Below are 27,391 nucleotides of genomic sequence, written 5' to 3' on the forward strand. Positions count from 1 at the left end.
AAAAAATCTGCCGTATGTAGAGGACTGATATCTATGAGTGTGTGAAATTTGGTGCAGCTTGATTGTATTTAAGGGGACTGCTGGGCCTTGTTGAATATGCGCTCTACTGAGTCCCATTGTAGTTTCTTTCATCTCATTAGATCCTGAGGGATCTTCCTGATGAAATTAGACCTTGATGAAAAGACAGAGCAGGAGGAGAACCAGACAACCAAAAGGCTTCACTCAATAATGGAAAATGTGTTGATTAATATTCAGTATTTCCTCCAAAACAAGTAGATGTATATGAATAAGAAAAATACCAGTGGAGGCTGGAGTCTCCTCTGATGTGAAGTTTCCTAAAAGAAACAACAGTTGATACGTGACACTGATCCACTTCTATAGAATACACAGCAGAGTGATAATGTTCAGCTGACCTCTGTCCGGTCTCACTGATAACCAGCTCTCTGGACTCTGCAGCTGTCTGACGCACACCTGTAGAAGCCTTCATCTTCCCGTGTCACATTCTTAAGAGTCATCTTTATGACTCGGTCTGAACCGGACGAACTGTTAGAGTCAATCAATGCTCCGTTTTTAAAGAAGCTGGTTTGTTTGTGTTTGCTGCTCTGATGCTGATAACAGAAGGATTTGTGACTCTTGATGAAATTGATCAGACATTTTTTGGGGACTGATATAAGTGTTTGTTATTTGCTGCAGATCCAAATGAAAATCCAGATCTAGTCAATTTAACAGTTGTTTCATTAGAGGAGGCATGTTTTATAATGAGAGACATTCTTGTTTGTTTATTTGTTTGTTTGCAGGATTTCACCAAGAATGTTGATTTGGATGAATATTTTTAGAGGTTTGGCACATGACCCTCTGAATCCACTTATTGGTGATATACTAACATCAAATGGTTTTACCTCAGATTGACAAACAGCTGTTTAACCTCCACTGCACAGAGATCATAATCTAATCTAATAGAAGCTTCCAGTACGTTGTTGAGGAGGAGCCGCCGCTGAGAGAACCCTCTCATTCTGCTGATCTCACTGCTTGTCCTACATGTGTTCCCTGGATGCCAGGACCGTGCCCTTCCTGTCCAGAGACCAACCCCCCCCCCCCCCCACACACACACACACTCCGCCTCTTCCAACTGTTTATCCGGCACGCTGCCAACTTTCCCCCTCTAATTATCCAACACTCACCCCCCCGTCTCTCCTCCCAGTGGGGGAGTTTATTTATTTATTTTTTTTACTTCAGCAAAAGGCGGAGGTGTTGTATGTGTGTGGGCTTCAGGGCGTGGCTGCACCTTCCACATTTTCACTTCTCAGCCTCCACCTTTGACATTCAGATGACAGACATTGTTGGCCTCTTCTGCAGCCATGACCACACACACACACACACACACACACACTCAGACACACACCGGGAGAGGAAATAGTCGAAGCAAAGCCATTTGCGGCCCACCACGTTGTTATGGAAACTGCGCTGACATGGACTGTGTTAAAACATTTTCCGTGGCCACTTGTGTAACAGAGCTTTTGTCTGTTGTAGTGTGAGTCAGGAATTAACAATGTGTGTGAGGCTGAGCTGTGGCTGCCTGTTGTTATTGATCAGCATGCAGCACTGATGTTATTTAGACCTCACATGCATCTCATTCTCTGTAACAAACCATAATTAGTGTGGATGTCTGTCACTGAAGATGCAAGATCACATGTTAATGTTGCAAAGTTTGTTAAGATAAATAGGACGGAGGATTCTACTGCTTGTCCATCTGAATGTGTTTTATTGTAAAATCCCTGATATGATGATGGCACAAGTCTCATAAGGTGGTAAGTTTACATCATTTTTAAATGATTTTCATGGCCTTTTTGTGTTTGCTGTGTTCGTCTCCTTTTCGGCCAGGAGACCTTTCTTAGCTGAATAAATGTTAAATTATAATGCATAATTTGTTTTTACTTATTGGATGTTTCTAATCATATACCATAGGGACATCTTCTGTTGCCTTATGTCCTATTATTCCAACAGCATATGACTTGTGAGGATATTTAAACGCAAGTCTTTAAGAGTCCAGAAACATTCATGATTCCTGTTGATATCTATATTTTATGATCCGGCTATGATGCATGTTCTGTGTTTACAATGTGTGCCTGATGATTTTGAAGGGCATAAGAAAATAATAATTCAAGTGGTGTCACAAGGGAAGTAACAACGATTCACTTTAATACAGCTTTAAAGGCGGATTTGTAGGAAACAGGAAACAAAACCACTTCAAACTGAATTCATATAGTTCAGTAAAATTCCTGTGGCTACAAATGCAAGAATGTTTTTCATTCTAGAGTCAAATGAGTCAAAGTTAATTGTTACTGAAGTCGATCTGAGGTGAAAAAAAAGTGTCATGTTTTCAAAGGGTGAAATCCCCTGATGTAAACTGAAGTTTCACTGCAGGATTTTCCAGAGGTAGAAAATCAATATTAGGGTAAAAGTGGGTGCAGTGAACGAAAATGTTTAATTGATTCTTTCAAATTCACGGTTTCACATTCTGACTTATGATGCAAAACTTCCCCTTGAATGCAAGCTACTATTATAAGTTGTGGTTTCATGTTACTCTAAGATGTTATAATTTATTTATGATCAGCTCTTCTATATTTGTCCTGTGTGTTTAATGGCTGATGAGACTTTTAAGATCCTAATGGGGATCAATATGTAATCATCACATACTGTTTAACAGTAAACTGGACATATCAACTTACTGTGCACATTGTGATGATTAATACAGCGGACAGCTTTTAAAAGAAAATGGTGATAAAGGGTTTATTGTTTAACTAATGGCTTTAAGAGTAAATAAATACATCTAATTCATGGGTTGTCAGGTTTTAATATCCAGCATCTTTACATTTCTCCTCCAGGATAAGTTGCTTTGTTTTTCATCAAAGGACGACTTTTACCTTCAGGATAAAACCTGCAGAACACAAGTCACTAATTCAACAGTTAATCTGTATTTATAACTGAGCTTTAGAATGTTTACAATATAATTAATTGAGTCCTACAATGAAAGCACACATTGAAACGTGGCTCTAAGGTCCGAATTAGGTTGGGGGCCACTTGGTGTTTCAAGAGGAGCACGGGCGATAACGAAACTTTATATCGATGTCATCTTTATATGTGATTATTTGATGGCCTACGAAGAAGTTCCCTGAACTCTAGTCCTCAAGGCTTCAAGGCTGTTGCTCTACCAACTGAGCTGAGGAGGCTCTATAGAAAGTAGGAGGTGGGCTGCAAGAGAGAAATAGAGTCACCCAACCTGCTAACAATGTCCTACTGGTTCCTATATGTCCCATAAAAATAACATTTATAATGCAGCACAGGGTTTGAGTTCGGGATGGTTAATGCTGGGGATGACTAAGGTTGAGGATAGTAAAGGTTCAGGATGGTTAAGGTTGGGGTTAGTTACGGTAAGGGATAGTTAAGATGGGGCAGGGGACCTCTTAGGTATGTAGAGAATTCCAGGGGACAAAATTCACTTTATACTTATAGGTATGAAGGCGTTATGATAAGAGTGTCCTGTCTGTGTGTGTTTGTGTGCGTGTGTGTGTGTGTTTGTGTGTGTGTGTGTGTGTGTGTGTGTGTGTGTGTGTGTGTGTGTGTGTGTGTGTGTGTGTGTGTGTGTGTGTGTGTGTGCGTGTGGGTGTGTGGTGCTGAAGGGACAGCGCCTCTCATTGTTGGACTGGGCGTGGTGACTTTGGTGGAACTGTCCATGGTGCTGATCCCCTCTTGACCTCGAACCTGTGCCAGAAACTCCCCGCAGAGACACACACACACACACACACACACGCCTCCAGACACACAACAGGTACACAACAGACCCACACGCAGCTCTTAAACCCACGCACTGCCAGGTCTCTGTGAACCGATGCAGCCACAGAACGAGTCACTTTGGACAGAAAAAGGAGCGATCATTTCCGGACCGTCAGATGTGATGCTCTCCTGGAACCGCCACCATCTCTGACCGGGTTCACACAGACTCCAGGTAATAATCCTCCAGCCTCAGCCCAGTGGATCTTTATTCTGGCGACGCTTCAAGCTGCTGGTCGCCTCCTCATACGCTGACTTCTAACTCTGCAGCCCGGAGGCTAATTTAGACTCATGAGTAAGCAATTCAAAACTGTCTGCTGCTCCTAGACGGAAAGGGGGATCTCCTCGCATCATTTCTCCTCGCTCTCCACAGTGGGAGTGTTTTCATGCAGCATTAGCCTCACAGATTTGCCTGCGCTCTTTGTCACAGTGCGACCACCTGCACTTGGAACCCGGCAAAAAGGCGGTGGCTGTCCACAAGAACACAAGCAGCTGAAACCGGAGCATTTGTGCAGCTACACCCCCCCAGAGAAAAAAAGCTTCCAGCTGCCCCCCCGCCTGCTCCAGAAGCATGTCGTCCACCGGGGAAGTACCAGGCTTCTTCAAGAGCATGGGCTCCGACAGCCCGGCCAGGCCGAGGCAGCAGTTCTGTGGCATGTTCTGCCCGGTGGAGGGCTCCTCCGACAGCAAGACGCTGGACTTTGACGCGCTCTCGATGTGCAGGGGCCGGAGCGACAGAAGCGTCATTGACCGGCAGACCGACATCTCCCAGCCGAGGAAGGTGGAGATCAGGTTGAGCACCGGGAAAGAAGCTCTGCAGAACCTGGACGATAAAAGGGTGATTTCATTTTCTTGTCTTTCTATTTTCTACCTCTTCTGTCTATTTTCTTCTTTCAATCTCTTTCTCTCCTTCTTTCATTTCTTCCATCAGATCTGTGCGTAATTTGCATCCAAATATCTTCCAATTAAAGCCCCTCCCTACTATTTGAGTTTGTTTAAGCTTGCAGCCTGTTCACGACAGACAACTTGCTCTGACTACATTTCCCAGAAAGCACTCTGATGTAATAGAGTCGGTGGAGGGCCCGCATGCAGGGGTGTCAGAGGGAGTGGCTCCTGTGAGCTCCAGCTGATACAGTTGGATTTTTGTTGTACTTGCATACGTGTGCATGGATTGCTGAAGTGCCCTTGAGCTATATCACTATCTAAACAAGTCAATCTGCAAGGAGTTAGACGTGTCTTCCCCTCCTGCCTGAGACTAATGTAAACACAGAAGGATGAGTGCTCATGACATAATGCACGACTGCAGGGTTTCATTTATCTGAGGGTGTGGAGCTGACTGACTTGAGACGCAGCTCTGACTTGCAAGAAAATCCACTCTTCCCCTGCTGGCTCGACACATCATCCAGGTTTTGCAGTTGGGTTGTGAATCGTGGCGCTGACATCACTTCCTTTACTTAATATTCAAGCACTCAGGATGCTATTAGAAGCTCTGGCTGTTGAATCCTGGTTTCATGTTACGTATTGATCGGAAGCATCAGCAACACAATCCACTCCTGATACTCCCGTAACTCCTTTGTCTACTTTAATCGTACATGTATAGTTTGCTCTTCTCTCGTATAAGCCTATATAATTGGAATTAACTTAATTGTTCTTGCGTATGAATAATAAAAGAGATATCATGAAATGATTGGATGTTTAAATGCTATCTGACATGTTAGGTCTATTTTTCAGACTGCAGTGGTGAAAAGTAACATTACTATTGTATTTGGGTACTTATTGAGGTATTGTTTGAGTACTTCTATTATCTGCAACTTTATCTACTGCACTACAATAAATAAATAAATATCATAGCTTATTCTTACTCCTCTGTATTTCACGATCTTAATTTATGGCAAATTCACATGATTAAAACAATGCTAGCCATGCTAACTAGCGGCTAGTAGGTGCAGGCTGCTAAGTTTTTTGGACCCGAGGCAGGAAAATTGAGCCCTGCAAGGAAATACATTTTAATAACACAAATTTGTGGTGCATCAACCCAAGTCTGACTCATGACGGCAGCTAGTGGCTCACTCTAATCCGAATTTAGAAGAAAACACAATCAAACTCAGGAGTCGGTCACCTTCTTTAGCAAGTTCACCAAAAATTGGCTTAAACGTGCTTCCTTTGGTGTAATTTAATGTTTTTAGAAAGAAACAGATTGTTATTCATTGATTTTCTTCATCAGCAACCCTTTTACTCTTTATAGAAATCCATTCAGTCGTTTTTTAATAATCTTGTGGACAGACAAACAAATAAATGGATGAAGCCATAACCTCCTTTAACAATCTGCTATTCAAGTTAAGATGGAGTCCATGACAGCATCAGTTCACTGAATTTGAATATTTCTCAGTCTGATTTCATTCCATCTCTCGTATGAGGAGAACCAGTCAGGTCAGGTGTCTTATATCTGACCTCTGCAGCTGAAGGAAAACAACTTCCACCAGTTTTACAAGATAGTCCTTTAAAACTTATTTTACTAAATCCTGTCCTATTGTCTCCCCTGATCCCAACAAGTGTCACTAACTCTTTCTATTCACAACTGGAAACTACTTTGAGTCGCTTTGAATCTTTAGCACCAAGGTTGCTGTGGCTCAGGAGGTAGAGAGGGTGGTCCACTGACCAGTCGGAGGTTCGAGGCCTCCTTGGGCATGATACTGAACCCCAACTGTGATAGAGGAAGTGCTTCACTGTATGGAAATCTACTTTGAAGTGCTTTCATTGTTCTATGAATACAGACCATCACCAGCAGTGACCGGGGACTCAGGTTGAAACTAGTTGTGAAATTGCCTGTTTCTTTTATTTCCTCTGGTTTATTTGGTGCTTTGCAGATAAAGTGATCAGAGGTTAAAATGGCTGCTGGATGTTTCTTCATTTGTTCCGTCTTGTGCACTCTGCCTTCACTAATCCAAAGAGAGCCATTGATGGCATTAGTGGCCCTCTCTCCGTCAGTGGAGCAGGGCGAGGCTCTGCGCATGCTCCGTGGGGTTCTTTTATGGGGAAGGGGACGGTCCCTCCCTCCCTCCCTCCCTCCCTCCCTCCCTCCTCCCCTCTCGTCTGACTCCGTCTGGGTGGGAGAAGGTTTGGTGCATCGGTGGATACCGGGAGGCTGCCATCAGGAGTCCACAGATACTTTCTTCACATTCGTGGCCTCCTTAAGGATCGACTACGACCACACTTCCTGCTCCTTGCTCTTCGTCACCCTCATCTTCCTCGTCGCGAGCAGCAGTAATCCCGCGGTGCATTCCTAGCGGTCCAAGGCGCAGCGCTCGACCGAACAACCGGCGAAGATGTCTGGCTACCAGGGCAAGAAGAACATCCCCCGCATCACAGTGAGTGTCGTGGGTGTTTTTTACACGTTACAGAGGAGAGCGGATCCGGCCCGGTGTCCTGGCTCGGGTGGGTCGGGCCTGCATGCGGGAGTGGGTGCAGGATGGGACCGGCATGGCGCGGCACGGTCCCTGCGGCTCCGCTGCGCCGCGCTCCTCCTCAAATGTGATCTCGGAGCACAGGCTGACCTCATGCGTTTCTTCCCTATGAATGCATCTTTGCACATGCATGTCGGGTTTATATCGTGGGAGCCGCGTCGTGGAGGATGAACGCGCCTTAGGATCGATGAAACCACCGAGGCCCTCGAAGCTAAATTAGAATGTGGGTTTTTTGCAGCATCTTTGCGACAAGTGCCAAGAAAAAACCGTTAGAATAATCCCGTTCATTGTTGGTGCAGCTTCCCACTCGGTCCTCCTTTATGCGTGTCGTGCAGGAGAGAAGAGATTTCACGCCGGTGGTCTTTGTGTGTCTGGGAGCCGGGTATCAATGCACACCAGCTGGTGGAGCAAATGCTTCCCCTCATCCCCCTCAACACCTCCTGCATTTTCCTTCTTCATTCCCTCAAGCTCCGTTTTTACGATTTGATAAAAATCAGATTTTTATTTTTAGGACACTTTAACCTCTTAAGAGGTCGGTGTGTCACGGTGGAGCAGAGAGTTCCCCTGGATGATGGAGGTGGTGCTGGTTCAGTGGAAAGTGGAGAATAGGGAGGGGAAGGGAGGGGAGCCATGGGGAAGGGAGGGGACAGAGGTTCCCGTTTCCTTCCATGTTTCTCTCGCTCAGCTGTGTAAGAAGAGGGAAGATGCTGCTGCACACCGGCAGAGCTGGAGGAAGGAGGGAGGTCGCCGGGCGGAAACAAGGTGGAATAATCGAGTTAGAAATGTCCGGACTCACTCGGAACAGGGACGGAGCTGAAATACTCTTTATGAAGCCGATCTCAGATGTGTGTTGCATTTTTTATTTTATGGTTTCATCCTGAAATGCAGCAGATTAAAAGATGCACGGCTGAATTATTGATAGGATTATATTTATTGCACAGTGGTTCTTCTGGGCCCGAGGGGTCAACAAGAGCCTCATGTGTCCTCAGTAAAAGTTTCTACCAGTAGACATCTTCACTTTGAGGTCACGGTGAAGAAGCCGTCAACAGGACTCTGTTGAGATGATGGTGGGCAGGAGGAGGATGAGGGGCCCTTCAGACATCTTGGACCAGGGGCCCAAACTTACATTCTCTCTTACTCTCCATTAGCTGAGGCCTAAACCTCCATCCGTCCTCTTTGTGGACGACATGTAAACACCGTGTGGTCAAAGTAAACCATGAGAGGATGCACAGAGCGATCTATAACCTGTCCCATCCCATATCAGCCTGGACTCCCGTCTTCCCTGAACCCTCATTATAAATGAATTATCTCCTGGTTTGCAGCTGTTGGTTGGACACATGATGTGTAGTTGCTTCATTGAGCTCTGGCAGCCTCTAGTAAGTGTTTTTTTTGCCCTTTTGACGCTTTCAAAACCAAACAACTCATCAATTAGTCCCAAAAAAAAAATCAATAAGTTGATCCAAATGAAAATCAGTCAATAGTTGCTGCTCTATTAGGCAAAAAGTGACGTTGACACAAACTGAGATTTCTCAGAGTGATGATCCAAATGGAAAAATACTATAAAGTGGCTTGTCTCAGACATAGATTATATAAAGAGAGCAAACCATTCTGAAACGACTTCATATTTCAGTTGTTTATAAAGAGGCATTATGCACACAAAAATTCCAATGATAATAACATAATAATTGAAAACAGATTTTGGACTTTGGCAGCGTGGTGTCGCTGGTGAAAAGAGGCATATTCCCCCCCCCAACTGTCTCTGTGCTGGAGCTGCAGCAGCCAGTTGGTGGAGAGCTGAGAGGATTAGTCGGAGGTGTAGTCCCAACAGTGATTAAGTAAGAACTAAATGGATAGACTGACTATTCTTGAACCACGCATGGAAGAGGAAGCAGGTCAGAGACGAGCGACTTGTCTCTGGAACAGTTTTCTTCAGAATGGAGGATCTACCTGCTGCACGTTCTCAGTCCTGTAGTGAATTGTACACACGTCACATCAGGGAGGAGCAGTGAAGCTTTGTCTTTTAAAACCCCGTCAGGGATTTGATTTCAGCTCCTGGGTCTCGACCGTGTGGCAGAGCCAGTGATGAGTTTATTAAAAGCAAACACAAGCTGGAGAGGAAATGAATGGGCTTAAATCGAATAAATACAATACAGGAGGAGCACTGACCAAACAATTATGTCTGTGCCTCCACCAAATTGCCAGTTTAATGAGTTTAAGTAGATTTAATACAAAGGGGAATGAATCACTCAGGATGCCGACTGGTTGGTCTCGGCCACATGGAGGCGGGTCAGCTCCACAGGCCGGGAGGTTCTGAAAGCACTGCTCATCAAATATGAATGAAACTCTTCAAGTCCACCACCTGGCATCAGAGCGTCGCTGTGACTCATGAAATCTCTGATTCATACATTGAAACCCGAGCAGAGTTCAAAGAAGTGAGCGAGCAGTGCCTGCAACCAATGATACTTTTATTATGATTCGATTATATCGTTAATAAAAAGGAGCAAAATAGAAGCTGAACTCAGCAATGATCCAAAACCCCCAAATATTCAGTTTCCAATATTAAGTCTGAGACACTTACTGAATTATTTATTTAGTCTATCGATGTTTGTGATCAATGATGAGTCATTTAACCCATCTATCAAGAAAAACGTCAAACATCCTCTTTTTCTAACTTTTCAAATGTGCAAATTAGCTGTTGTTACTGTTATTTTTATTTCACTGGAAATTTTATGCAAAAGTTAAATTATAAATTAAATATATATTTTTTGGCCTGATTGTGTGACTCTGAAAACGTGATGAGCATTATTTTCTTGATATTAAAAGTTAAAATGCCAAATAGTAAGAAATTAATTGCAGCGGTGAGTGGTGTAAAATATTGAAAAGCAAAATCAAATCCTCACGTGCGAGAAGCTGGAACCTGATCAAAGGATCATCATCAATATTGCTATAAAGTAAGTTTGTCAGTGAAACGGTGAGTCGAGTCATTTTGTCTTCACTAGTAAAAAATGTATAAAGATAGTGGAGAAATATAAATAGACTGAAGCTATAATAAGACTGGATTAAAGTCTCAGTGACTCCGTGTCCTCAGAGGAGGAGAGATCATCAGAGTGTGTTAGTAAACCTTGAGTACAGTGTGTGTGTGTGTGTGTGAGTGTGAGCGTTTGTTTTGTTACAGTTAAGGTCACTGCAGTGTGTTCATGCTGTTATCAGTGCACATCAGCCCGGGGCCATGTCTGTTCTCACGTCGTACACAGTGAGCTGGTGTCCAAATCACCCGCCCCCCCGCTTCATCCTCGTTCACCCACAGTTCATTTACCCCATTCATGACAGCAGAAACACATGGTGTGTGTGTGTGTGTGTGTGTGTATATGTCAGTGTGTGTGTGTGTGTGTGTGTGTGTGTGTGTGTGTCGGTGTGTGTGTATTACATTCATGTGTATATGAATACAGATCATGTAGGTGGTGCCTCCACCATCACTGTGTCCTCGAGTGTCACCCAAAATTTGAATTAGTATTCAAAAGTACCAGAGAGAATACAAGTGATTTATTTTCATAGTAAAAGTCAGAGTTTAAATAAAAAAATATACAAATATATATAGAATGTAAGTGGATTTTCATTGTATAAAAAACTTTAGGGACTTAAATGTAAAACCAAGAATTAAAGAGGATTTTCTCCAATGATAAAGAGAAAATGTAAGTCAAAATGAATATTAAAGTCAATAACACATATTTAAGGTATATTTCTCCATTGCTGAATAGTTGATTTTTGAATTCTCTGCTGATTTGAACCTAGGTTTTATCGTTCAGTATTTTTCCAGCCAACTTGTAGAGCTCGACATCCTCTCTTGGGGAACCTGTTTAATCCCTGCTGTAGTCTGTCATTCTAAAGTGAGCATGTGTCTGAACATGTAAGCGCTTTTATTTTAATAAGCAGGAGGGTTTTTGAATAATCCAGAACTCCCATAAATCAGCGTGCCGAGGGTCGGACCTGGCACCGTTCTCCACCTGACTTCACAGATGTTGCCAGGATACGTTCCATTTGGACAACAACACGCCAAGTTGCTGGGAGACGTCTAAAACTTGCAGATGTTTTCATTGCGACTGTTTTCATTGCGACTGTTTTCATTGCGACTGAGCAGATTTCTCTCTAATTTCACCAAACGTCTCAGACAGCAGGCGACTTCTTTTCTTTTGTGCGGCGATTTAAAATGTCCACTCGTTGGTTTGTGGCTTTGTTTGTTTGTGCTTTTAATAACGATATCTTACACGAGTCATGTGATACGACAGGTTGATCCGATTGGCTGTGTGCGAATTTAAAGATGGACGACGTGTCTAGTGCAGAAATGAAGCCAAAATGTCTTTAATGCAGGTGCCACCATTTTGCACTGTTGATATTTGGTAGAGGAGGTTCAGGCACTAGATTTGCGTGTTGTGGTTTTTCTTGCTAACACACTAGCCATGAAATGTTTGTGTTATGCTTTTTCTTTCTTCTTAGAAAACCCCTTTTTAATATCACACAAATGTAACCAACAATAATTCTCACAACAGTCTGACTTCAGTCTCGTCAAATTAGGACTTTATTGTTTAATACACACACAATTCTTCTACATCCGTCCATGTGGGGCTTCCCCCTGGACCAGGATGTTTTCTTTAAGAAGATAATTAGGGTTAAGGAAAGTTGTTTTTCCACTAATTGTTTGAAAACAGTGGCGTCTTACTCTCTGCTCACCACACTGCATTCCGCTGCATATATACATTAGCACGCTCATGTTTTGTGCTGTGGAATGAAAACACAGCTCTATAGCAACAGGGGGCCCATTGAGCTCCGTCCACATCCTGTTTGTGAGGCTGTGAGAGGCTCCCGTGATCCAAAGGTCACTGTCATGTTTGGCCTTGATCCAGAACAACCAGATACACTTTCCAGCTCCTGTGAGCTCCACAACAATTAGATGATAAGAGTGGATTAAAGGGAAGTAGTTCTTTTGCAGATTAAACTGAAACACTGAACCTTTTTTGTGATCCACCTCTTTTTAGGGATAAAACCCAAAGTCTTTGGCTCATACGACTTTGAGTTTATGTGACTGTTGACTCGAGAGCTGCTGGCAAACTCGGGCGGTATAATGTGATAATGACGGTCGTGATGATGTAACTGCTTCATTTCAAAGCAGTCGCTGGGATGAACACGGGCCAACGGCGGCCCGGAGCGCGGCACATCGCTCCACCAGAGCCGTCTGCACCACATAGATCGAAGATTACCACACAATCTATTTGCCCGAGTTCCATGAGCGCTGACAGAGCATCGCCACACCTTTAAAATGACAGCTGCACTACATTTTCCAGAGCGGCTGCCGTCAGCTGAGGTCCTCAAGTGTGTGTAGGATTATCTACGGCATGAAAACAAAGGAAGTTAGGGAGGAGATAAGATTGAAATGCAAAAATCTGGCCTAGAAGATGTTTTTCTGATTTAAACCCATGGATTTTACCATATTTCTTCTCACCATTTGACAAATCCTGACTTTGTGGCTTCAAGCTATGATTCTTTTATTCACATTTCCATGAGAATGTTCAAAGAAGTTTGTTGTTTCACAGGCAGCGTGAAGCCGCGTCAGGTGATGCCACTCGAGTTTCTGTCAGTCGGGTCTGAAGACGCTAAAAATGAACTGAACGGCATTTTATTAAAATTCAATAGGAGGATGTGTTATGGGTCAGGGAGGAACTCATTTTGGTGCAGATCCAGGATTTTACTTTTCACTATTTTCTCAGGATGTAATTTATGGATCTTGATGGAAAAAAAGTAGGCACAGTTAGAGGCCTGCTATTTATGAGTGTTTGTGATTTATTTCAAATTGATTGACTTCAAGGGGCCTGTTGGGCGATGGCACTCTAGTTTGAAATGTCAAAGTATAATGAAATGTTAAATTTATGATGTTATAAGAAACAGAGAAGCAGTAAATTGCTTCCATGTGAGATGCTGGAAGCTGCAGGACACAAAATGCATCTGAATAAAACAATAAAAACACCTGTAGGGATCAACAGGGACTGAAAAATGATGTCATATGTTTCCCCACATGCTGAATATGAACTGCCCTCATGTACCAAACAAATTCCACCTGCTCCTCATTGTGCTGCAGTAAACGATTCAGCCCCCTGGTTATTGAAACAAGGGGACGGTTGTAAATGCGATTTCATGGCGCTGCGTCCTGCAGCTCAGAGTTCTGTGCATGGTGCAGGGCGGGGCCACGACCGGCTGACCGGGGCTTTGAAGAGCGGCAGCCGTGCTCAGGGGCCCGAGCTGCTGGCCGGGCGGCCGGGCAGCAGCTACAGACACACAGAGCCTCAGACAGAGCAGCCTTTGTTAGCCGGGGATGCTGGAGTCCCTGTGACCAGGGCTGCCACTCCCTTTCTGGAAAGAGGACCCGAGCTGCGGGGGTGACACGGGGGAGGGACGGGGGTTGAGGGGCTCAGTGGGAGTGGGTGCCATCGATGATTGATTACACAGTCTGTGCCCTGATTGGTCCAACCTTGTGTCTGTTACTACAACAGCTCACACACACGTAGACAACAGGGAGGGGGGGGGGGGGGGTCTGTCCTTTATTGTTATGCTGAATTCTTTCATTATGTCACAGGTCACGGTTATTTACATTCTAATAGCTGCTGAAGAATTTCACTAGTGATCTGCAGCTACTGTTTCCAACCAGAAAACACTGGAGTGACTCGAGGAGTGTTTCCTTACAGATATCTTTAAAAACCCTCCTTCTTCTCCATTTCCCTCCTGACATTAAAAACATCCACACCCTGATCCAAACATCACAGTGTGTTTGAAGTGTGTGTGTTTGCAGTGTATTTATCTGTGTGTGTGTGTGTGTGTGTAGGAGGAAATCCAGTATCTGTGTAAAGCTGTGTGTTTCTTATCTGAGTGTATCCTAAAAAAGGCCGGACTGCAAAAGCTCAGTAGATTAAACCAGTTTGGATTATTTGCATTTTATTGGGTCGACTCCTTCATGTGACTTTTCCCCAAAATGTCTTTCATCAAACTCACTTAATCCCACTTCCAGTCGAATCAAATCGGATATTCGCCCTCATGGTCATATTTTTACAGGCATCTATAAAAAAACCCAGAGGGTTCAGACCTCGAGCGTCTTCTGTTTTCACGATGACGTGTTATTATATCTGCAGCCACTAATCATCTTTATTGTTTTTTCCAGAGCGACCGTCTCCTCATTAAAGGGGCGAAGATCGTGAACGATGACCAGTCGTTCTGTGCTGACATCTACATCGAGGATGGAGTCATCAAGTGAGTTCAGTTCAAGCAGCTGACATCATGTTTACAAAGTTAGAATCTGTCCCTAGTACAAATATAAACTAGTTTGTTGCTCAGTGGAGCGCGTCCCTCTGCCAACAATCCCACTCAATCCAAACAAGCTGCACAAAATTAGACACACTCATAAATATTGATCCTCTGCATATGTCTGATTTCCATGAATTATTCCTGGAAAATTCCGGGATCTGCCCTCTGATCTGGATCTTCCCTGAACCTTACATACAGTTCATATAGTTTCAGGGAAATCTTATGAGTAGTTTTTGCATAATCCTGCTGAAAAATCAAGCAAACCAACAGGGGCATAAATATAACCTACAGTGGAGTAACAAATAAGAACAGGAACCTTTTAAATCTTAATATTTGTGTTTTATTTCCCTTCTTTTTATGATTAATTACTTATTTTTCTCAGACAAATTGGGGAAAACCTCATCGTGCCCGGCGGGGTCAAAACCATCGACGCCCACAGCCGCATGCTGATGCCGGGCGGCCTCGACACGCACACCCGCTTCCAGATGCCGGACCGAGGCATGACGTCTGCAGACGACTTCTACCAGGGGACCAAGGCCGCGCTCGCCGGAGGCACCACCATGATCAGTAAGTCCCCGACCACAAGGGTCCTACTGCCGGTGATTCATATCTGAGTCTGAGTCCTTCCTGATCCCCCCATTCACTGATTGGCCTCATTTGAACATGTTTTAATGAGAACAGGAAAAGTGCCAGGTCGGGTCCCATGGGAGCCAAAATAATAAATCGGCCATCTGCTCTGAGAAGTTCACACTGAGCCAGGAAGTGAATTTCTTTCCCCTCAGACACACACACAACATTCTGTTATTTCACAAACATGGATTCTGTCACTCAGATATTTTAACAATCATGATTTTAGTGTTAATTTGAATGTCCACCCAACAGATACCAATACATTGTAAGTCAAAGCAGCATATTCTTAAATCGAATCAAATATTATAAGTAGTGCTTCTGTGCTTCTCTCAGAAATTAAATGAAATAAGTTTCTTTGAATGGATTTATTTTATTTCTTTTTTCGTCTTGAAGTTACACCCCTCGCCAGTAGGAGGTGCTGCAGCCCCCTACGTCTAGCATCATTGCTAATTCTTATAGTTCTATTTAAATTTTCATAATCTTTCATTCAAATTTCAGCTCGTCCATCAAAACCGTTTATCTTGTAAGGATCATGTTTCTAATTATTTTCCTTCTTTTCAAGCTTGAGTACCTTAAGAAACACAGACACAGGGGAACATGCAGACTCCACAGAGAAAGACCCTGATTGGCCGACCCACCTAGAAACCTTCCCTCTGACATCCTAGTGATGACAGAGGTGTGGCTGTTTGAGGACTAGTCCTGACGTGACAGGAAAATTAAGCTAAATGAAAAATCCCTGTAATTGTCACACTGGTTCCTCCCTCTGACTCAGCAGCTCCACCCTCCTCTGCCTCAGTCACAGCAGAACACACACACTCACAGCCTCGTCGCCTCAGGCTGTCGCACACAGGCTGCCGCACACAGGCTGTCGCACACAGTTCTGCACCAAACACAAGGAAAGTGACAGTTTGTAAAGAGGCCGGAGGTTCGACTTGAATCAGATTTCAAACCACAGACGAAGAAACTAACGATTAAACCTCATGATCCAGACTGATTAAGATCTGATGAGACACTTGTGACCACACGTGAAGGAGGATGACACGAATTAGCACTGAAGCGACAAACTGGTTTGTCAATAAATAACAAAGCAGACAATAATGACTCTCAGAAACTGTGACAGACATTTAAAAACCAACTGATCAATTAGATGTTCAAAATGACGGTTTATGCATTGATTTAATGCAAATATTTGTATATTCCTACTTCCTTTTCACATGTTATTGTACAGTATACAACCATCAATACAATTTCCTTGTATAAGAACATCTACATAGTCAACTTTGCTGATTCTGAATCTGTTACCGCCCTGAAGGATCATTTAATCAACTGGATCCTTCGCTTCAGCAGATCCGAGACAGTCACAGTGTGTGAAAACATCTTGAGCGGATCTATACGTGAGCGCTGGCTGCTGGAAACCACGAACAGATGATGTTTGTGCTGCGAGCGCTGGCTGCGGTTTGAACGTGGACCAGGAGACGTGCATCTGGTTATTTTCACAGATCAATACGCTTCACTTCGGACAAACTGGGCTTCGGATCCAAACTGAATCATTGCGTCTGTGGACTCAGTAGATTCAGATAAGACATGATATCTACCAGGCCTGAGTCTGAGCTTGTGGTTTTTGTTATTTTTCCAGTTGACCACGTGGTACCTGAGCCCGGCGTCAGCCTCCTCTCCGCCTTCGAGCAGTGGCGCGAATGGGCCGACAGCAAGTCCTGCTGCGACTACTCTCTGCACGTGGACATCACCGAGTGGCACCGGGGCATCCAGGAGGAGATGGAGGCGCTGGTGAAGGATCACGGTGCGGCCACACCCAAAGCACAGCCGCACAGTTCAACAACCCAATGCTTTGAATATGATTAACTTGACAGGAAACACTTAATGTTTTAATATGAAAGAATTGATCAGTAGAAAAGCCCCTCTAGTGACCTCTTGAGGCTGCAATGTTCACCACACCCACAACACAAAGACAAGAGCAAGTAGCAACGTTTTCAAATATTGTGTGGGGTCAAAACATGGGGTCAAATTTACAGTGTTTCACTTCGGGGTAAATTAAAGTTTCTGTTTTGCAGGCTCAGGGTTAGGGTTAAGTTGTTTACAGCTTTTAAGGAAGCACAAAATTGCTCTGTTTGTTATCACTACATTGCTGTAAAGTTATTTACTTTTTACGTCTTTTTATTTTGTAGGTGTCAACTCTTTCCTGGTCTATCTGGCTTATAAAGACGTTTTCCAGCTCACTGACGCTCAGGTGAGGCCTCTCGTCATTTCAATATTGATATTGCACGACAGTAAACGTCAAATCCATAAAAGCTTGTTTTAAAACCATTAATTCCATTGTGAAACTAACAGCAAAATCAAATATAATAACATAGATCCCATGAAATAATGATGATGATCACACATTATTAGATAATAATGGAGCAGAACTAGAAGAGTGAATATGTTACAGATGACAAAAGGGTTAAATACAATAAAATAAAATTGATAAAACGTTCTAAACTGATTTAAATCAAAGTCTTTGTACAATAAAACGATAATTGGTTTCTCCGTCTTGTCGAGATGCAGCTTCTCCTCCCCCGAATCTAATTAAACTGTTAAATTCTCAGTAAACATGAAACTTGCAGCAGCATATAAATCTGACAACTTTCCACATGATCATCAGTGTCTAATTATGAGACCGTTGCCTTCACATCTGAGTCAGGACTTGTTCACTGGTCCAGACTCTGAGCTCAGGACCAGTGTGAAAACAAAAGAAAAGGTGTAAAATCCACATCTGTGTTTGTATCTGTTTAATCTGGTGAAACAGAGACTGGGAGCCGACAACGAGTGAGACACTCTGTTGTCAGTGTGAGTTACGGCTGCTTTCCGTCTCGGCCGTTCTCTCACGCCGTGTTTCTCCCTCTGAACGTCTCCTCTGACTCACGGTTGAAACAAATTAATCCCACTTGAAAGCTGTTTCCAAACAGATCCGTGTTGGTCTCTGGCACCTGTGTGAGGAATTCTCTCCGGCCGCTGCAGCCAGAGTTTATCTGTTTCTCTCCCGGGTCGAACGTCGATGGCTCTTTACTGCTGCGTGTTTGGCAGCGGGCGGAGGATGAGTCACTCACATGTCGGTGAAGTCATCACCACGAGTGGGGGGGGGGTTCATGTTTCACTTCACCACAAAGTTGTGAATCATTCAGGTTTTTATTTTTGTCTTTTTTCTGGGATTAGAGGACACATATGATGCTTTTTCACCTCAAGTGAGATTTACAAAAAAAAAATGTTTGAATAAAAAGTTCTGCAAAGTTGAAAAGTGCTCCTCAGAAGTCCTATCAATACCTCTACATTTACATAATGCACAAATAGCTTTTAGTCCAATCAGAGCAGACTGGGTTTTATCAGGAGGGTGGGCCTTAAAGAGACAGGATATTCAAATACTCCAGTAAACCAGTATTTATTCAGATAATCAATAATGTCTAAAATCACTCAAACAAAGAGATCATTATTGTAGTGACGAGGTGTCTGATGGTTTACTGTGTGTCTTCTCCCCAGGTGTATGAGGTGTTCAGTGTGATCCGCGACCTGGGGGCCATCGCTCAGGTGCACGCTGAGAACGGAGACATCGTAGCTGAGGTAAGAGACTTTAATCCAAAATGACTCGGAGTGATTCTCTGCTCCTTGTCGGGATATAAAACCCTGAGCCCCACTCAGCACAGAGGGCCCACGGCGTCTCTGTGGTTTATTAAACCGGAGTTAAACCTGCGACACATCGTTTTCTCCCCCGGCGCGATGACATGTTCAATGCTGAGCTCTTAATAACCCACAGATGAGGATGATGGAGTCGATGGCCCTGCTTGGTTTTTCACTGCCAAGGCTTGTCATGAAGAACATGTGTGTACCTGCACACAACTCAACAACCTTCCACTGCGGTTTGTGTGTTCATTTATGTGTGTGTGTGTGTGTGTGTTTTAGGAGCAGTGTAAGATCCTGGAGCAGGGGATCACTGGGCCTGAAGGCCACGTGCTGAGTCATCCTGAGGAGGTGAGAGTCAGGACTTTGGAAAGTGACCTGAGTGGATTGTTTTATAGGGTGCGACTGTTTTAAAAGTTTCCTTTAACCTTTTACTAATACAACACAGGGACTAGTGACTGACTGACTTGTCACGACCGAGGAATTACATAATAACATTGATCATGATTAAGACCCATTGGCAAAGGTCAGAGAAAATGGACGCCCTGAACTAATCGAGAACAGACGACGTGAGGAATCCACAGTTCTCTCTGTGTTTGGAACACGTCGGGGGGGCGTTCACTGACAAATCACTATCCTGCTGTTACATTTATCAAAACAAGTTTGCCAAGATTCTCTTAAGTGATTTACCTTATTTTTGTGGCTGCGGATGGAAAAAACGTTGTCTTTGCTTTATTCCAGAGAATCGGCCTGAAACACAGACAATAGGGTTAAAAAGGCGTAAACAACAAAACTCTTTTAATGATTAATGGTTATTCAACTGGGTGAGACAGTCATTTTAAAGGGTTAATTTATTTTAAGTATTCAATCATTCCTGAGGGACTGTCAGCTGTTATTTCGCCAAATCAAAGTTTGATATCTTCACATGATCCTATAACAGTTGGAGTGAGTTATATTTGACAAAGGCCTTTGAGACACGTGACGGTCATGAGTGAGATGAGGATGAAGACATCGACTCCACTCTTCTCTCCTTCAGGTGGAGGCGGAGGCTGTGAACCGCTCGGTGACTGTGGCCAATCAGACCAACTGTCCCCTGTACGTGACCAAGGTGATGAGCAAGAGCGCCGCTGATGTCATCGCTCAGGCGAGGAAGAAGGGTGAGACGCTGACACTGAAAATAACCATCAAATGAAACCGACAGAAAAAGAGTTGGACTAGAAAACTCTGAATATGTTTAAAATCATCATTTGCCATCAAGTGTGTGTCCGAAGCAGTTTGAAATGTGTCTGGAAACATTCCACATGACATGTGTGTAGCGTCTTGTTTTAAAATGGGACTGAACTTTCAGGCACCGTGGTCTACGGCGAGCCGATCACTGCCAGCCTGGGAACGGACGGTTCCCACTACTGGAGCAAGAACTGGGCCAAAGCGGCCGCCTTCGTCACCTCCCCCCCCCTGAGCCCCGACCCGACCACACCAGACTATCTCAACTCCCTGCTCTCCTGGTAAGACCACGATCCACAACTTTGAAACTGGAGGTAGGGTGAAATAAAAACGTCTTGATGTGAACACCGTGTCGTCCCTGTTCTCCTTCACTTCCTGTGCAGCGGCGACCTGCAGGTGACAGGAAGTGCCCACTGTCCCTTCAACACCGCCCAGCGTGCCGTGGGCAAAGACGACTTCAGTTTGATCCCCGAGGGCGTCAACGGCACCGAGGAGAGGATGTCCATCATCTGGGACAAGTGTGTGGTGCGTCCAGTGTGTTTATACCTTTTTGTGTTCAGTTTTCCTGGATATGGTTGTGTTTGGTTTATCCGGTGAACTAACAACCTCACAAACAGGCTCCTGCGACCCGGGAGGTAGCGTGGGTCGGCCACTAACCAGGAGCCGACATCAGTCCGCGCTGTGCCGGCAGGATGGAGAAACACCTGAGCTGCTGAGATACTCCTCTCACCCTCAGCTCTGATTCCTTTCAGGTGACAGGTAAGATGGACGAGAACCAGTTCGTGGCGGTGACCAGCACCAACGCCGCCAAGATCTTCAACCTGTACCCCCGCAAGGGACGCATCGCCGTGGGCTCCGACGCCGACCTGGTGCTGTGGGACCCGGACGTCACGAAGATCATCTCGGCCAAGACCCACAACTCGGTACGGCCGACAACATTCACACCTCAACGCAAAACTGTTATTTTTTATGTCCACTACAGTGATTTTACTTAAAAGCACATCCTTACATTTAAAACACACAATATTCTATTATGTGATAAAGATGAATGATCACAGTTGAGTTCATTTAATCGAGCAGCAGGTTTATTATTTCACTATATTCCCGACTCGGGCTTTACGGCCGTATGACAGCCGAACAGGGTGTGGGCCTCAGCGTCAAGGGAGTGAGGTCATCCCTAAAATTTGCCAGAGAACTGGAAGACATCATTTCTGATTGTTAGCAGGCCGATCAGTATGTGTGTGTGTGTGTGTGTGTGTGTGTGTCTGTGTGTGTGACAGAGAGACGGAGCAACTGTGCTGTGTATGTTCTTATCCCGACATGTCCTTTGGTTTCGTTTTATTCCACTTGGGAAGAAAATGACGGACTAATGTTCATGGGAGAAAGTGCTCATTTAGAGTGTGTATTTGTGTGTACATGTCTGTGTGTGTGCGTGTGTGTGTGTGTGTGTGTGTGTGTGTGTCTGTCTTACTGGAGATCTAATTTCAGAGTCCACCAGATTGCCATGACCTCAGCTTTAGCTCCAGTAGCTTTTAGGAGAGAGCAGTCAAACAGTTCCAGCCTCCAAATTGGTCATACAGCAACCTCCCCACCGACACACACACACACACACACACACACACACACACACACACACACACAGACAAACACACACACTCCTGAAACGACCCCACTTCTTCCTCTGCGTTTCCCTGAGAACTGAATCCTCTGTCTCTCTCCGTGCGACTTGAATCAGTTAAGCTCCTTTTCACAAGTGCCTTTTAATCCATAAATATTTCTGGCGATTTTACACGCTGGCATCATGTGTGAACACAGAGCGTCCAGTCCAGTCAATGCCGCTCTGGCAAATTCTTCAGATAGCGACCGAGTGAGATGCTCGTAAATCTTTGACCTCGAGCAGCAGCGGTTTGCAACATGTGCTTCGGGGGGGGGGGGTTACGTCATCGTCCAGGTCGGTAAGATCAGCTGGAGACTATGAATCAGCGACTGTTGTGAAGTTGTGTCTTTGAGGTTTAATGTTTTGATTGATGAATGAAGCTGAAAGCATCGAAGGAATAGACCAGTCGGCCATCAGTCGAGAACTTTAACCTGTACACATAAATAAATGCACATCTTTTCTGTATGTTTATCCTGTTCAAAAAAGTTCAAATTCAAGTTCATATTTTATATTCGTTATAATTTCTCTTTCCTGTATTTATTCTGCTGCACAACACAAATTTACCCCATGTGGCTTCTGAACTCAAATCCATGACCGTACACAGATAATTTATCTTTCCAAAGATTCGTGATTATGATGCATGAGAAAGGACTTGAGTCAGTTTCCATATCACATGTCTCACATACCATGTGACCTGAGCATGTGTGACCTCAGATGGTGAAGAATGTTTTTGAGGTTACTTCTATCCTGGAAAGAATCATCCCGGAAAAGAGATGAGAGATTGATTAATCCTAATTTAAGTGTTTGGTTTTTAGACTGTTCGTGTTTTTTTAACGTGTATTCGTGGATATCGTCTGTTCTCGTCCACAGACTGTGGAGTACAACATCTTTGAAGGCACAGAGGTGCGCGGCGGCCCTCTGGTGGTGATCAGCCAGGGCAAGATCGTGTTGGAGGAGGGGAACCTCCACACCACCGAGGGCTCGGGACGCTTCGTGGCCCGTAAACCTTTCCCTGACTACGTCTACAAGAGGATAAAGGCCCGCAGCAGGGTACAGTGCTGTTTTCTTCCTGCTAGCATCCTACATGTGTTTTTTTTTTACAGTTGACATTTTTTATCTCTTAGTTATTTGCTGTTAAAAAGTCAGATTTTCCGTTGTTGAAAGGTCATTTTGACATAAATGTTAGCGATTGGCCGTAAATGTGTTTATATCCGTCCTGGAATGAGAGATGGAATATTTCCCTGTTAGTTTTTTTCACTGCTATGACCTGCTGTGTCTCGTTTCCCATCATGCAGCTGGCCGAGCTGAGGGGCGTGCCCAGGGGACTGTATGATGGTCCGGTGTGCGAGGTGTCGGTCACGCCTAAAACCATGACTCCTGCCTCCTCCGCCAAGACCTCACCGGCCAAGCTGCCCAACCAGCCCGTCCGCAACCTGCACCAGTCTGGATTCAGTCTATCTGGTCAGTGACCCAAACCCACTCAGGCCTTTTCACGTCTTACACAAACAAGCTAACTAGCCTATCGCACTTGAATAATGATTCTCCCCCACGAGTCCCAATACCTCCAGAAGGATGAAATGTCATTGGCTGGCTAATTTTCCATTTTGATCTCACAGGTGCTCAAACCGACGACAACATTCCCCGCCGCAGCACCCAGCGCATCGTGGCGCCCCCTGGTGGCAAGTCCAACATCGCCAGCCTGGGCTAGAAGCTCCAACCTCAGGCCGCTGAGGAGGGAACGGAGATTTGAGGGGGGTGAATGGCCGACGGGAGCAAAAGGGGGTCGAGAAAACCACATCACGATAACCGGGAGAGCCCCGCCCCTTTTCTGCACCGGTGCCGTCCGTTAACCTCGATCTTTGACTTCCTCCTCCGCTGCGTGTTCATGCACCCACTCCTCCTCCTCTTCCCCAGTACCCGACCCTAGAGGACACTGCTAGAAACAAAACGACAAATAATGAAAAAAGAGAAAAAAATGAAAAACACTCCTTATTTGAGCACTTTTTAAAGCATTATTTTGTCTTTTTTTTTTAAATAATGTACTTTCTCCCTGCCGTGTGTCCTTTGGATGTTTGTTATACTGTTGTTTTAATAGAGGGGTCGAGACTCAACTGAATTAATACAGTTCAGAAAAGAGGATACATTTCATGCAAGATGTCCATTATATTTCCATTTTCTCTTGGGTCCAAACCCAGTTTTTTTGTTATTTCCTCATTCTGGTTTTGAAATAGGCCAAACAGTAGGTTTGCTTGAAATTCAATAGTCAAGCAGTTTATTCAGCTGATAAGAATCTAACACTTCCATCAAGCCTGTGACTACCTGTGATTCGTGTTGTGTTGCATTTCAATCGCTTCACCTTCCAGGGCCTTCGCCGTCCGTCAACGCAGCCGCTGCGATCAATATGGAATTGATTATTTGCCACGAGGAGCGGCCCCGGGATTTGAAAAAAAATTTACCAACACAGGAATCCTTTTTATGATAGATTTAGACTCTTTGAGTTGGCCCATCTGTGGCCGAGCTGAGGTACATGAGTGAATATTTCAGAATTTGGCAGCTGCGATGAGAGCCTGTGAGTCGACGGGGTGGGGGGGGGGCGTTAAGCCTCGTCTCTGAGCGCTAGGGCCCTCGTCAAGTGAGAGGACTGAAGGAAAAGATTTAGGAAAGAGAGTCGGCTCATGGCCTTACTGCTTCTCATCGGCGTCCTCGTAGAAAACTCTTGAGAAGTGTGTGGAAGGTGCCGTTCACTACGCAGCTTCTTCTTTTCCAGTTTGTGAATCGCAACGGTACAAATTTCTCTTTTCGAGCGCTACTGAAGCAGCCGATAACCGTCCCATCACCAACCAGTGCATTTACACACAGAATGTTTCTGACTCTTTTGTACTCATCGAGATCCCTCTTTCCCTTTTCTCTCTTTATGTGCCTGAACCCACAGAAGTTGTACCGATAGTTTGATCTATTTTGTTTCGTTTTTTTTTTCTTCTTTTCTTGTGTTGGTGTTCTTAATTGAGGTAAGTGAAGGATGTAAGATAAATTAAAGATGTAAAATAGCCAGGATTTAACCGATTCTAAGGTGCCAGATTTTGCGCTTTCATAGGGCCTCCTCTTCCGGGAGGAGCTCCCGTTAAAGATGAAACCCGCTCGATATCTTGAAAATGTTCGAATGTCTTAGAGTTTTTAAACTTGTCGTCAAACTGCTTTTTTTTTTTAGCGTCACCCTGTATTTAGTTGCCTTAGGGCTGAGCACTATTGATTTTACGCTTGAAAGTAGCCATGAGCTAATGTACTTCTGACTAGTGTGCAGTGTTGATGTGCGAGGGATGGGACACACCACAGGCTCCGGTTCTCTCTTCTGTCCTGGACGAGCTGTGCTGAACGCTCACATGTGCATTTTTCTGCTTTTTTTTTGGGGCCCGATCTGGTTTTCATTAAGCCAAGCAACCGATTTCCTGTGTTACCTCTTATGTCAACAAGGTCTTGGCCACCATCGTCCTGCAGCTTCTTTTTTCACGAGTCAACACGGAGCAACAAGCTCAGCCTGACACAGACACAACCAGGGGCCGGTTACGTAAACGTAGGTTATGACTCAGACTTTTCTACCAACTCATTTTGAACTACTATGACACCCGTACCGTATGTACCATTCAGAATACCACACTCATTTATATCCTGCTTGGTATTCTATATGTTTTTAAATCAAGCCCCTAACTCAAAGTAAGTTAGCTACTTAAACATATTCAAGTCTTTGTGTTGTTGTGGTTGTTTTAAACTCCAACACAAAATGACATTTTAGAAATCTGATCTACAACACACAAGGCTGTTAGCTTCTGTTTTTATGCAACTGGCCCCTGATTCAAACTCACACACACACACAAACACATTTACACACACTTACACCATCTCTGTGTTTGTGCACAGAGATGGTGCACAATCACCCCCCCCCCTTCCTCCCCTCTCATCTAAACGGACGCCTATAGAAGGGAAAGAGTCCTTCAGCATTACAAATGGTGGATGCATGTGAAGAATCTAAAGCAGGGTGGGGGGGAGGGGGGGGGGGGGGAGTTTGGCAGATGCACGTCTCTAAAGAATTCCAAGATGAGACCAGATAAGAAATGGAAACTCCATCTCCACAGCAACTTAAACATCACACAACATGGGTCAGGATGGAGGGATTCGTGTTCCCACTTCCTTTTCACTGTGGTCGACAGTTTCCTCTTTGAAGAGGTCGTAGTACTACTGCAGTACTACTACTACTCTGGTACTGCAGGCGGGAGCGTGGACGACAAACACACACTGATTTGTGTTCTTGTATTTATATATTTTCCACATCCGTCTTTCTCTTCTATTCATTCTCCCTGTTCTCTCTCTCTCTTTCTCTCTCTCTCTCTCTCTCTCTCTCTCTCTCTCTCTCTCTCTCTCTCTCTCTCTCTCTCTCTCTCTCTCCCTTCCTCTCCTCGCCTGCCTCTGTCGTTGTTTCTGGCTGTCGCCGTGGTGACAGACCCCTCCACACTCTCGGGGTTCTGCTTTTTGTTTGTCATGGCAACCCCGCGTCGGTTTGGAGGTTGCCATGAGCAACAGCTTGGAGCATGCACAGACACACACACAACACACACACACAACACACACACAAACTTTAATAATAAGTCTTTGACAGTGCTGCACCGTTTCTACATAATCCGGTGCTGAGTTGTGGAATCCTCTTTGAAAAGAATCTATTAGAGTTGAAAGCACACACACACACAGACACACACACACACACAAACACAGACACACACACCCTGAATGCTGTGCACCCATGTCTGAAGCATTGACCTGGATGTTAGAAACCCGCTGTCACTTCGTCCTCCTCACCGTGTCCCATGCCTCATCAGTTTGCTCACATCCACTGAACCACACACTTATATTCCTGTAACGCTGTCGGCTTGGATGCTTTTTCTACGCCATATTATGCTAATGATATATGACTGATATGTATGTACACTACGTGACTGAGAGGAGCGTCCGTCCCGTTCCGAGGTCGTCTCTTGATTCCCCCTTCTTGCCCCCCCCTCTGTAAGAAGCCTGTGCCCCCCTTCGTGAAAGTGAAACTGTGTGATGGTATTTCGTCTTGGTGGCTGTGGGATTTCGTGGGATGCTTGCTCGATGTGGAAAAAGTGTCAAATCCCATGGATGGTGATGTAAAAAAAAAAGAAACAAAAAAAAAAACAACAACAAGGATTTCAAAGAATTAAAAGCGAGAACAAAAAAAAGAATAAAAATCTCTGTTTCGTTTGTTTCTGTCTTCAATGTTTTAACGTGAGTGTTAGAGACAAGATGTTTTAGAAAGGTTCCAGGTTCGTCCACCTACTTTCTGGATGTGATGCAGTATAGAGGTGTTGTAGTACAAATACTGCACAAATAAGTCTTTTGACAACAGCTCAACTCCCTATACTGTGTCCTTGTTAGTCTTTTGTATTGGATTTCTATTAACTCTGACTGAAAAGGCTTTTCTCTGCTCACTTGTGTCAGTGAATGTTCTGTGAAGGCCACAGAAACAATCATGATGTGAAACCTCTGAATCAGATAGCTG

At 44.4% G+C, this 27,391-nt stretch overlaps 1 protein-coding gene across 2 annotated transcripts; it reads left to right on the top strand.

Annotated features, from left to right (window-relative positions):
• Positions 1-4,402: 4,402 nt before the first annotated feature.
• On the top strand, positions 4,403-25,752 carry dpysl2b (dihydropyrimidinase like 2b). Of its 2 annotated transcripts, none has more exons than XM_053411090.1 (14): positions 4,403-4,669; positions 14,500-14,588; positions 15,025-15,209; positions 16,909-17,073; positions 17,459-17,520; positions 18,807-18,887; positions 19,227-19,295; positions 19,981-20,101; positions 20,293-20,449; positions 20,552-20,693; positions 20,921-21,091; positions 22,696-22,875; positions 23,121-23,286; positions 23,442-25,752. In XM_053411090.1, the coding sequence occupies exons 1-14, from the start codon at positions 4,403-4,405 to the stop codon at positions 23,531-23,533; spliced, it is 1,947 nt and encodes a 648-aa protein (XP_053267065.1). In that variant the 3' UTR covers positions 23,534-25,752. The 2 variants fall into 2 exon arrangements, with proteins under 2 accessions (XP_053267065.1, XP_053267066.1); XM_053411091.1 differs by lacking the exon at positions 4,403-4,669 and adding an exon at positions 6,926-7,199.
• Positions 25,753-27,391: the final 1,639 nt, after the last annotated feature.

Source organism: Pleuronectes platessa, chromosome 19, assembly GCF_947347685.1.
Source record: "Pleuronectes platessa chromosome 19, fPlePla1.1, whole genome shotgun sequence".
In the NCBI taxonomy this organism is placed as follows: Eukaryota; Metazoa; Chordata; class Actinopteri; order Pleuronectiformes; family Pleuronectidae; genus Pleuronectes; species Pleuronectes platessa.

Excerpts from the sequence above, each read along its gene's own strand:
- dpysl2b (XM_053411090.1), top strand. The coding sequence starts at position 4,403 with ATGTCGTCCACCGGGGAAGTACCAGGCTTCTTCAAGAGCATGGGCTCC. Across the intron at positions 15,210-16,908 it reads CGGAGGCACCACCATGATCA|TTGACCACGTGGTACCTGAG; the intron begins GTAAGTCCCCGA and ends TTATTTTTCCAG. Across the intron at positions 17,074-17,458 it reads GGCGCTGGTGAAGGATCACG|GTGTCAACTCTTTCCTGGTC; the intron begins GTGCGGCCACAC and ends TTTATTTTGTAG.